Source organism: Amblyraja radiata, chromosome 18 (assembly GCF_010909765.2).
Source record: "Amblyraja radiata isolate CabotCenter1 chromosome 18, sAmbRad1.1.pri, whole genome shotgun sequence".
Taxonomy (NCBI): Eukaryota; Metazoa; Chordata; class Chondrichthyes; order Rajiformes; family Rajidae; genus Amblyraja; species Amblyraja radiata.
The window spans coordinates 41982410-41994492 of NC_045973.1; the positions used below are offsets into that span (position 1 = coordinate 41982410).

At 44.4% G+C, this 12083-nt stretch overlaps 1 protein-coding gene across 1 annotated transcript in view; it reads right to left on the minus strand.

Annotated features, from left to right (window-relative positions):
• The window catches only part of syn2 (synapsin II), a 424737-nt gene that overhangs the window by 56485 nt on the left and 356169 nt on the right, over positions 1-12083 (minus strand). Inside the window, exon 9 of the mRNA XM_033037240.1 lies at positions 3892-3994. Within this exon, the coding sequence (XP_032893131.1) occupies positions 3892-3994 (103 nt within the window). The remainder of the gene's footprint in view (positions 1-3891; positions 3995-12083) is intronic.

The following is a 12083-nucleotide window of genomic DNA, read 5'->3' on the forward strand; positions in this document are numbered from 1 at the left end:
AAACACTAACATGTACAAATTTTATTCCACCAGGGCAGCATCCATGTCGACGGCTAAAGAATGGACATGCCTATAGACCACATCCTGGCTACAGCAGGATGGTGGGAAGGGAAAAGACCGTTCAGAAATTTTATAATAAGCCGTTGGCAAAACCTGGTTTATTTGCAGTAAAGATTTACGAACTGCAAATATTTAATTTAAGCCCAGGGGAGCAACTTAATTCTTTGTTGTTATTGTTTAAAAAATACCATTGTGTTTTTCTACAAATAGACTCATTGGTTCATTACGATAACACTTCCTCCCTCAAGAACTTTGGCAGTGAGTGAAATGAAACTGTTACACGGTTTGAAATCACAGAGCTTTGAAATCTTCACGTAGTCACTCACGTGACTCCGAAGTAAAATAGTAAGATTAAACGAGAAATACCAGTTTGAAGTTTGATCTGTATTTTATGAGGAGTTACGATGAGGGATTACGTGCCTTCCGCTCCCACCCTCATTATATGGATCAAACTAATAAATTGATGTCTCCTTATCTTTACTATGTTTACTTCAAAATAACTGTGTCTATCTGTGATTCCACACCGTTGCTTGGAAGTATGCCGCGCCTGCGCACTGAGCGGGTTCTTCACGTAATCCCTCATCGTAACTCCTCATAAAATACAGATCAAACTTCAAACTGGTAAGTTCTCGTTTAATCTTACTATTTTCATCAATACCATAGGGCATAAGAACCATTTCATCCACAAGTCTACACTAGCATTCATGCACCACCTGAGCCTTCTCCAATACTTCTTCATCTAACCCTGTCAGTGTACTTTTCAAAACTCATCAGAGGTCACATACACCCAGTAATGGATCTACCATGGAAAATTACTGGATTAATTTTTTCATGTGCATTGGAGGTACTTCTGAACCACATCTGCATTGACCATAGATAGACACAAAATGCTGGAGTAATTCAGCAGGACAGGCAGCATCTCTGGAGAGAAGGAATGGGTGACGTTTCGGGTGGAGACCCTTCTTCAGTCTATCTGATGCTGTCTGAAGCACTGAGTTGCTCCAGCTTTTTTGTGTCTACCTTCCTTAAAGGGAATGATTGGCATCTCCAGTTTTGTTTGATGATGAAAGGGAGAGCAATGGAAACTGTGGATGAAAACTCAGGGAAAGATTTGACTCCCTGTGATATGCACAGGGCCTGATGTTCACACATTGCTGGGCTTGTTTCGCCTGGACCCACCATTTCCAGACTTGTAGATAGCCACAAAATGCTGGAGTAACTCAGCGGGACAGGCAGCAACTCTGGAGAGAAGGAATGGGTGACGTTTCAGATCGAGACCCTTCTTCCTGAAGGGTCTCGACCCGAAACATCAACCATTCCTTCTATCCAGAGACGCTGCCTGTCCCACGAGTTACTCCAGCATTTTGTCTCTGTCTTTGGTGTAAACCAGCATCTGCAGTTCCTTCCTACACATGGTCGGACTTGTGCCTGGAACTAGGGACCAATTTTAAGCCAGGGCAAATGTTTCACATATGCCAAATGCAATTTAAAAGAGCTCTTTTAAAGAATTTGCAGGTTGTTGCTGTATTTTCCCTAACGCAGCTAAACTTTCCCTTGTTTGCCTGGAAGGAAATATTTATCAATAATCAATTGATTATTCTTCATAACTGGATCTTTTGTTTCATTCAATTGTCTCTTTTTTAAATCCCATTACTACTTTTAGTTTTAGACAAACACATTGTAATCGCCTACAGAATTATTTTCAGCATCCTGATTTCCGTAGCCTCGATGATTGGACCTCATTGAAACTTTGGAGGATAATGGTGAAATAGAAAGTGAATGTAAAACACAAATGCAAAACGTTTCTACAGGTGCTTACGTACCGCAGAGAGCTAAGATAAGCACATTTAGCGATGTAAGCTCAGTGGAGATAATACAAAAATGACACAAGAGATCACTAAAGATAAAATTATTAATTGTAAAAAGGGACGAATGACATGGAAATAGTGAAGGTGATTTTAAAAGTCTGTCTAATAATAATAATAATACACTTTATTATCATTGTAAATACATACAACGGAATTTCAGGCGCACTGCCCGAGCGGAGCTCCAACGTACCAGATAAATAATAACGACAATGGAAACAACAAAAACGGCAAGAAAAATGTCGTCATCAGAATGTGCAACATTTCTCAGTATAGTGTTGTGGCACTACAAAATATTGGCTATGTGTGTTCAGTTAGGAGTTCAGAATGGTGATGGCCTTGGGGTAGAAACTGTTATTTAATCTTGTGGTGTGTGATTTGATGGACCTGTAACGCTTTGCTGAGGGCAGAAGGGCAAACAAGTGATGCGCGGGAATGAGATGAGTCCTTTAGGATGTGTGATGCCTTCGCAGGCAACGAGAATGTCAATGACGTTGACCAAAAGACAATGAAGGAATCGTGATGTATGATTAGGTTAGGGTGGCATGTGACTTGGAGGGGAATGTAGAGATGATGGCGTTTCCAGGAATCTGCTACCTATCCAGACGGTGCTGCGAGCAGATTTGATTGTGTCCTGCTGAATGAATTCTGTTAAATTGCAACCCAGCAGAGCCCCGTATGAACAAAAGGGAATAGTTCTCATGCTGTCCGTGCAGTGGAGGAGATTCATCCCAAGTAACAGCATGTAGATGAGCCAATAGGAGGCCAAAAGAAGGATGTGCTGGCTCTGGAGAGGGTCCAGAGGAGCTTTACAATCCCATGAATGCATGGGTTAGTGTATGATGAGTGTTTGACGGCACTGGGCCTGTAATCGCTGGAGTTTAGATGGATGAGGGGGACCTCATTGAAACTTGCCGAATAGTGAAAAGCTTGGAAAGAGTGGATGTGGAGAGGATGTTTCCACTAGTGGGAGAGTCTAGGACGAGAGGTCATAGCCTCGTAATTGAATCACATTCCTTTATGAAGGAGATGAGGAAGGACTTCTTTAGTCAGAGTGTGGTGAATCTGTGCAATTCTTTGCCACAAAAGGTTGTGGAAGCCAGGTCAATGGATATTTTTAAGGCAGGGATAGATAGATTCTTGATTAGCACGGATGTCAGGGGTTATGGGGAGAAGATAGATCAGCCATGATTGAATGGCAGAGTAGACTTGATGGGCTGAATGACCTAATTCTGCTCCGTCCTATCACTTATAATCTGATGACCAATGATAAATTGTTGGCGGATTATGGAGATAATGTTGCAGAGAATGGAGGGGAAGTCTGTTTTGGTTATGTTCGGGCTATGTTCTGGCTGTGGTTGCTTTGATGGCAGGTCTCACTGAGTTTAAAAACGGGTAAGCAGAGAGGCGAGTCGTGCATTTCACAAGAGTTGTCTTTGTGCTCCCACATGGCAGTAACCTGATTGCAGCGATTCAGGCGTGGAGTTGCAGGGGCAGGTTAGGGGAATACGCTCAATATGCTAGGAAAGAAAATGGAGATAATAATTTATGAGTATGGAATGTTGGTGCTTCAGGGAATATCTGAAGTCAGCAATTTGAAATAAGTAAGTACTGCTGAATGGCCAGGAATGTAAATAAAAGAAAACATCGATCGGCCTTCAATTGATCTCACATATTCAAAGGTATGCCAATCGCATCACTTCATTGGAATGATTTATGATAAAGGAATCAAAAGATATGAGGATCACACGATTGAACTAATACGAAGCAAAATAATTTCTAATGTGCGATCTATTTTATTTGCTTTAGAATGGTTATCTGCATTTTCTTTTTTTTAAACTGTCTTTAGATTGAAGGAAATACATGTATCAATGGCTTTAGTATTTAGAGGGTACAAAATAAATGGTAATTAATTGATTGGACCACTAAATGGTTTGTTTGGACTTGTGGCATTCTCTGTCCTTACCTCAATAATATAATCCTTTCCATCCTTTCCATGGACAGCCTTCACAGCACAGATGTCCAAACCTCCAAACATTTCGGAACAGACATCGACCCAAAGCCTGTACCTATTGTAGGGGGGGAAAAACAATTGGTGACAGCCATATCTTTTATTTTAACTAGGCTACATTTTAAAGCTGATCACAACCACTTGAGCAAAGAACATCCAGGGCCACCGTCAAGAAGTGTTTTCACCGTATTCTTACAAGGATAGTAATGCGCAACACAAATCTAAATTCAAATCCGATTCTGGGTTGGGTGAGGTGGGTGGGTGGGTGGGGGGGGGGGGGGGGGTGGGTGTGTGGGGGGGGGGGGGGGGGGGGGGGAGACGGGACGAGAGGCAGATATATCTCCACTTTCCTTTTTTCTATTTTTTTTCTCTTTTATCTCTATTCACTTTTCGGCCACACTACGTTGGTAGTCTAGGGTCTTTTCTATGTGCTCTTTCAAGCTATCTTTTCATTTCTCACTTTTTCCCTCTCTTGTCACTCTATTTCCTTTTCTCTCATTTTCAGGTTATAAGGTTAAAAATCAAGCTGTACAATAATTGTATAATTTGAGATGCCGAATGTTTTATCCTAGTACAATTGCCTCCAGCAAAAATTTAAAAAAAAAAGTGTTTTCTGCCTGCTCATAAAATTTGTAAAATAAAATAGCATCAAACGCCACTTCTAAGTTTTACAGCTCTGGTGTATAGAAATAAGGTCATACGTGACAGGAGCAGAATTAGGCAATTCTGCCCGTCTAGTCTACTCCACCATTCAATCATGGGTGATCTATCTCTCCCTCCTAACCTCATTCTCCTGCCTTCTCTGACCCCCATACCAATCACAAATCTATCTCTGCTTTAAAAATATCCCTTGATTTGGCCTCCACAGCCTTCTGTGGCAAAGAATCCCACAGATTCACCACCCTCTGACTAAAGTCATTCCTTCTCAACTCCTTCCTAAAGGAACGTTCTTTAATTCTGAGGCGATGACCTCTGGTCCTTGACTCGCCCATTAGTGGAAACATCCTCTCTACATCTACATCTACATCTGAAGAAGGGTCTCGACCCAAAACATTGCCTTGTGTACCTTCGATTTTTGCAGCATCTGCAGTTCCTTCTCAAACAAGATGCTGGAGGAACTCAGTGGGTCAGGCACATCTGTGGAGGAAATGGTCAGGTGATGTTTCAGGTTGAGACCCTTCTTTAGACTGTTGGAATAGGGAGGAGAAAGCTGGTAAAGAGAGGTTGGTGTAGGTAAAGCCAGGCAAGTGTGTAGGAAGGTACTGCAGATGCTGGTTTACACCAAAGATAGACACAAAATGCTGGAGTAACTCAGCGGGACAGTCAGCATCACTGGAGAAATGGAATAGGTGACCTTTCTGGTCGAGACCCTTCTTCAGGTCCGAAACGTCACCTCTTCCTTCTCCAGAGATGCTGTCTGACCCGCTGAGTTACTCCAGCTTTTTGTGTCTATCTAAAGCCTTGCAAGTGATAGGTGGATACAGATGAGGGAGGGTGATTGGCAGATGCGTGGAGATAGTGGCAAAGAGATGAAACACATACAAAAAGCATATCCGATAAGGAAAAAAAGAGGAGTGAAATGTAAAGCTGAGGGAGGGGCAAAGGTGGAAGGGGTTAGGAGTAGTGTAGTTGAAGGATATATAGGGCTCAGCAATGGAAGATGAGCATATAGAGGGAAAATAAAGGAGCAGGGTGGAGTTAAATTGTGGCAGAAACCTCCACCTTCTCCTCCCTAATGCCACCAGTCAGAAGAAGGGACTTGACACAAAATGTCATCTGTCCATTTCCATCCACAACTGTTTCCATTAGTTGGAGAGTCTAGGACTAGAGGTCACAGCCTTAGAATTAAAGGACGTTCTTTTAGCCAGAGGATGGTGAATCTGTGGAATTCTTTACACAGAAGCTGTGGAGGCCAAGTCAGTGGATATTTTTTAAGGCAGAGATAGACAGAACAGATGTCAGAGGTTATGGGGAGAAGGCAGGAGAATGGAGTTCGGAGGGAGAGATAGATCAGCCATGATTGAATGGCGGAGTAGACATGATGGGCCGAATGGCCTAATTCTACTCCTATTCCTTATGCTGCCTGAAATGGTGAGTTCCTCCAGCATGTTGATTTTTGCTCAGCTCCCTTGCAGCTGCAATTTCTAGTATAGATATCAGAGTGACGCAGCCCAATAACTTACAATGAGGCACTATCACAAAATGGTATCTTGCTGATTAGTCTGGTGATGGTATGTCAGCTATGCAACTGGTAGAAAGTAACTACAGACCTATATAGTTTATCATATTGTGATATGTCACAGTGAAATGATTTGCTTTGCATACCGTTCACAAGAGTCGCTACATACAGGGCGCCGACAATGTTAGTCCTGTTCTTTCAGCCCCCCACTCCGAATGATCAAGAAAAAATATATTATTGCTAAAGAAAACTGACAACATTTACCCTTCGGGCGTGCAGTTTTGAGCTAATTGGTAGAGACCACTACAGGGTACAACAATGCAAGATTTATGAAATATTGCATCCTAGTTTGGGTAAAGGTCAGAATGAATTCAAGGATATGCTTTCGGATAACTATACCTTTAGTATAGATTAGTTCAGAGATACAGTGTTAAAACAGGCCGTTTGGCCCACTGAGTCCGCACCGATCCCCGCACATTAACACCACCCTACACACACTGGGGACAATTTACAATTTTACCAAAGCCAATTAGGTCTTTGGAATGTGGGAGGAATCCGAAGATCTCAAAGAAAGCCCATGCAGGTCATGGGGAGAATGTACAAACTCTGTACAGACAGCACCCGTAGTCAGGATCGAACCCGTGTCTCTGGCGGTCAGGCAGTAGCTCTACTGCTGCACCACCGAGCCGCCCATAACTCTTACTTTACAAAATTCTTTGACTATGCTTCATGCAACATAATATTAGAGTATGACATGTCATCTTTCATCATTTGTGAAAATTGGATCCAGGTGTTCTGTTTTTTTAAAATCTAACTGAAGGTACGCAAAACATTGGATTTGTGCCAATAAAATTAGTGACAAAATCAAACTGAAAGAGTGTCCAGCAGTTTGAATATAAATGCAGCGCTAACAAAATATGAACATTTACATCCATTTCCTTTCCTTATGCATCCTATTGCCCATGTCCCACTTAGGAAACCTGAACCGAAACCTCTGGAGACTTTGCGCCCCACCCAAGGTTTCTGTGCGGTTCCCGGAGGTTTTTGTCAGTCTCCCTACCTGCTTCCACTACCTGCAACCTCCGGCAACCACCTGCAACCTCCGGGAACCGCACGGAAACCTTGGGTGGGGCGCAAAGTCTCCAGAGGTTTCCGTTCAGGTTTCCTAAGTGGGACAGGGGCATATTTCTTTGCCTATTCTTCATCACCTCATTTTCCATCTGAGCTCCCAATCTGGAGAGAATGAACAATCCTGAATGTCCCCTCTTTTAGCCCTCACCATGGCTTTAATATTATCCAGATGCAGCTGAAAACTAAACAAGGTTTGCACTGCTGTCCTTCTGCAAAGGATGTAGTGGCAAAGAGCAAAGAGCCACTATTTTGAATGACAATTGTAAAAATACAAATGCTTCCTTAAGTGCCTCCCTTCCTCCTCTACCTACTTGTAGGCCAACTTGTTCTATTTGAGCCAACTGTTTGTGCACGTCGGGTTGATTGCACTAGTCGAAACAGGGTGGACCACGTGAAGGTTGCAATCTCCCTCCCTTGTGGCTGAAACCCTGCAATCCAGGCAGCATTCTGGCAAACATCCTCTGCACTATCTCCATGATCCCCACTTCTTTCCTCCATGAGGGTGACCTGAACTGCACGCAATACTCCAAATGCGGCCTAATCAAAGTTCTATAGAGCTGCATCATGACTTCCTGACTCTTACACACAATGCCCCTAGCAATGAAGGCAAGCATGCTTTACATACGCCTTCTTTTCCTCTCTATCCACTTTTGCTGCCTACAAACTTACTCATCAACCCACTTACATTTACAACCAGGTCATTTATATATCTATAATATACTTGCTCCTTTCCCATTTCATCATCACATTTATCTGCTTCCACATCATTTACTTTTGAAATGCTATTCCATAAATGCTGCGATGATCTTTGAACATCACCCATCAGAACGTGACCCTATCGCATCTTCTTCTTCTGTCGTATGTCTGACCTGCAGCTCCGTTGAGGCGAGCCAGGCCAACGTGTCATCGTCCAGGTCAATCAGACCTCGTTCACCATTCGGTGGCCGGTGTTTGGGGCAACTGGTGACTATGTGCTCCACTGTCTGTGTTGGGTCCCCACACTCGCAGGAGGCGCTGTCCACGAGGCCCCACCTCTTCATCGCTACTCCATAGCGTCCGATGCCTGTCCTCAAACGGTTGAGGTTTGTCCACTGCTTTCGGGGCAGGTCCTGGCCAGGGATGTCCATGGGGTCATTGATGCACTGGTGTAGCCTAGATGGTTCCGCTGACTTCCACTGGTCTCTCCATCTCGTCTTGACCCAGGCAGCCTTAGAACTGTCCGCCGGTGTTGTGCAGAACAGTTCTTGGGCTTGTGTGGCGAAGGGGTGCCGTGACTTGAGGCGCACTCGTCGTGGTGTCTCTGTGACGATCTGATGGAGGAGGTGGGATTCACTGGTCTGTGCCTTTCGAGAGAGGACCAGCGTGGCTGCTTCTCATCTGATGTTGGCTGGGGTGATGCCAGCGAGGTGGGGCAGCTGGTTTACTGGGGTGGCTCGGCACCAGACTCGGCACCGGCACAGTACTCGGTGGCTGAGAACACCAGGGCTCCCCATGTGGTGCCAGCTAGGCGTATCAGTGCGACACGGGCGCTTGTCTTTGCCACCCAATCGCTGGTCCACTGTATCTCCACTCTGTGACCAAAGCCAGCAATCTTGCTGTTCACTCTCACCCACGTCATTTTTTGCAAGATATGCTATTTTCTACAAAAGGTTAATCTTCACAACCAGCGAAACAGGAAAGAAAGACTTTAATTGAAGTTAGTAAGCTAAATGTTTAAGAAAGAACTGCAGATGCGGGAAAAATCGAAGGTAGACAAAAATGCTCGACCCGAAACGTCACCTATTCCTTTGCTCCATAGATGCTGTCTCACCCGCTGAGTTTCTCCAGCATTTTTGTCTACCTTTAATTGACAGTGATGTCTTTTATAGACAATCGTGCTGGAGAAACTCAGTGGGTGCAGCAGCATCTATGGAGCGAAGGAAATAGGCAACGTTTCGGGCTGAAACCCTTCTTCAAACTGAAGAAGGGTTTGGGCCCAAAACATTGCCTATTTCCTTCGCTTGATCAGTCTGAAGAAGGGTTTCGGCCCGAAACATTGCCTATTTCCTTTGCTCCATAGATGCTGCCGCACCTGCTGAGTTTTCCAGCATTTTTGTCTACCTTCGATTTTGCAGCATCTGCAGTTCCTTCTTGAATGTGATGTCTTTTATATTTTGTCCTGTAGCAACAGTAACCTTTGGTGCCTGGATGGTGAAGGATTCTATTGTTGCATGTGTTTTTACTGGGAAAGACTCCATACAAGCAGTGTTCCTGCCTTCAGTGAACTAACCTATGAGTAACAAGTAAACGTGTGCTTGGAGGCAGCCTAAGTGTAGGTCCACATTTAAGTTTGTTGTCTACTGCTGTAATTATTTATCTGTACAGTAATCTTGTGGGGGCGTTGACAGATTCAGATTTGAGGATTCCAGAGTTGGTTCTATATTCCCTTGGACAAGATAGCCTTTGTGTATATGTATTCACAAATAACGTTAATGATATGTTTGAATGGATTCACATACATCCAGACAGCATGAGCCTTGTTGGAGTCGTGGGTCCTTCTTTGTCCAACACACTATTCCCTGTGGGTTGAGCATGTGTATGTCAGGTCAAGAGATGTGATGGTAATGTCATAGACACAGAAAATAGGTGCAGTAGTAGGCCATTCGGCCCTTCGAGCCAGCACTGCCATTCAATATGATAATGGCTGTCATTCCAGAATTAGTAGGAAAGAACTGCAGATGCTGGTTTAAATCGAAGGTAGACACAAAATGCTGGAGTAACTCAGCGGGACAGGCAGCATTTCTGGAGAGAAGGAATGGGTGGCGTTTCGGGTCGAGACCCTTCAGACTGCAGAAGGGTCTCCACCCGAAACATCACCCATTCCTTCTCTCCAGAGATGCTGCAAGTCCCGCTGTTACTTCGGCATTTTGTGTCCACCATCCAAAATCAGTACCCTGTTCCTGCTTTTCCCCATATCCCTTGATTCCGTTATTGCTATAGATATGATTCTGCATATTCCTGATGGTGTGAATAGATCTCATGCAGTGTCACAGTTTAGAACATAATTTTTTAGGGTAAGGTCAAGTTTCAAAATAAATTCTTCTTAGACAAATTAAGTTCTACCATTCTCAAATGGTGTATGTTGTGACTAAGGCGGAGTCATTTATAGGATGGAATGCCGAGGAAGATGGTGGAAATTGTCAGAGATTAGTTTTATTCTAAAATTAAACTATTCTACCATTTGACCCTGAGACAGTTTAGGCTCAGTTGTAGATTCATAGAGTGATACAGTGTGGAAACAGGCCCTTCGCCCCAACTTGCCCACACCGACCAACATGTCCCATCTACACTCGTCCCACCTGCCCGCGTTTGGTCCATTTTCCTCCAAACCTGTCCTATCCATGTACCTGCCTAACTGTTTCTTAAATGTTGGGATAGTCACTGCCTCAATTACCTCCTCTGGCAGCTTGTTCCATACACCCACCACCCTTTGTGTGAAAAAGTGACCCCTCAGATTCCAATTAAATCTTTTCCCCTTCACCTTCTTACACAGACAAAATGTGTAGGAAGGAACTGCAGATGCTGGTTTAAACTGAAGATAAATGCTGGAGTAACTCAGTGGGACAAGCAGCATCTCAGGAAAGAAGGAATGGGTGACGTTTCGGATCGAGACTCTTCAGACTAGTCAGGGGAAAGGGAAACAGTTTGGCTTCAGTGCAGGAATAACAAAGCTATCACCTGATAACTCGTGAGAATATCAGAGTTTCTGTAGTCTGCTAGTAAATGCAGATCATAAAACTAATATGGGATGCATTCAGAATCTGTTGTGATTAGACCAGGGAGTAAATTAAATCTGAAGCATGGTCCCCAAGCTCGTGATGTTGAGCTTCTTGAGATTTGTTGGTTTTGCACTCTTCCAGGCAAGTAGAAAGTATTTCATTTCACCCTGACGCAACTTGTTACTGGTGGAAAGGCCTCGGAATGTCAGAAGCCAGATCATTTTCCAGATGATACCCAACCTCTGACCTGTTGCTATAGCTACCATATTCAGGCACGGAAATCGCTGTCAAAACATGCGGGGGACACAATTTCTTGGTGGCCGCGCGCGCACATGCGCACACACACACACGCACACGTGAGGCTTCGGCCATGGGCCCTGTGGATGGTAACATCAGGAGCTGACCTGGTTGGTGACCGACTCCGAACTCCAGCAACAGCAGCTTTGTCTGCCCCAAATCGTGGGGCTTGAATCGGCCCGTTCACGGGGTCTTTCATCGGCCGGCGGGGGCTTCAACATCGGGAGCCTCGATGTAGTAGTTTGATTTTAAGCCGCTCCAGTAGAGCTGAAAGACCCCGCAAATGGGCCGATTCAGCCCTTAGAAAGTGGCTGATAAAGTCCGGATTCCAAAACATGGGGGGGGGGGGGGAAGTCGTCCCCCACCTCTCAAAGCATGGGGGGGGGGGGGGGGGGGAACGTGCACTCCCTGTCCCCCCCCAGGATTTCCGCCCCTGAAGTAGCTTGCTCGTTTATGTTTCTGATTAATGATGATTCTCACAATATGGATGGTAAGGGCTTTATTAGTGGTAGTGCCATTCAATGTCAAGTGCGGGTGGTTAGACTCTGTAGATTTTTAAGGTTGAGATAGATAGATTCTTGATTAATATGGGTGTCAGAGGTTAAGGGAAGAAGGCAGGAGAATGGGGTTGATAGATCAGCTATGATTGAACGGCGGAGTAGACCAGATGGGCCGACTGGCCTAATTCTGTTACTGTCACTTATGACCTTTTGAACTTGGATGGTACCAGTTATTGCCTGGCAAATTCTGTGGCACAAATATTATTTGTCATTTGTCAGCCC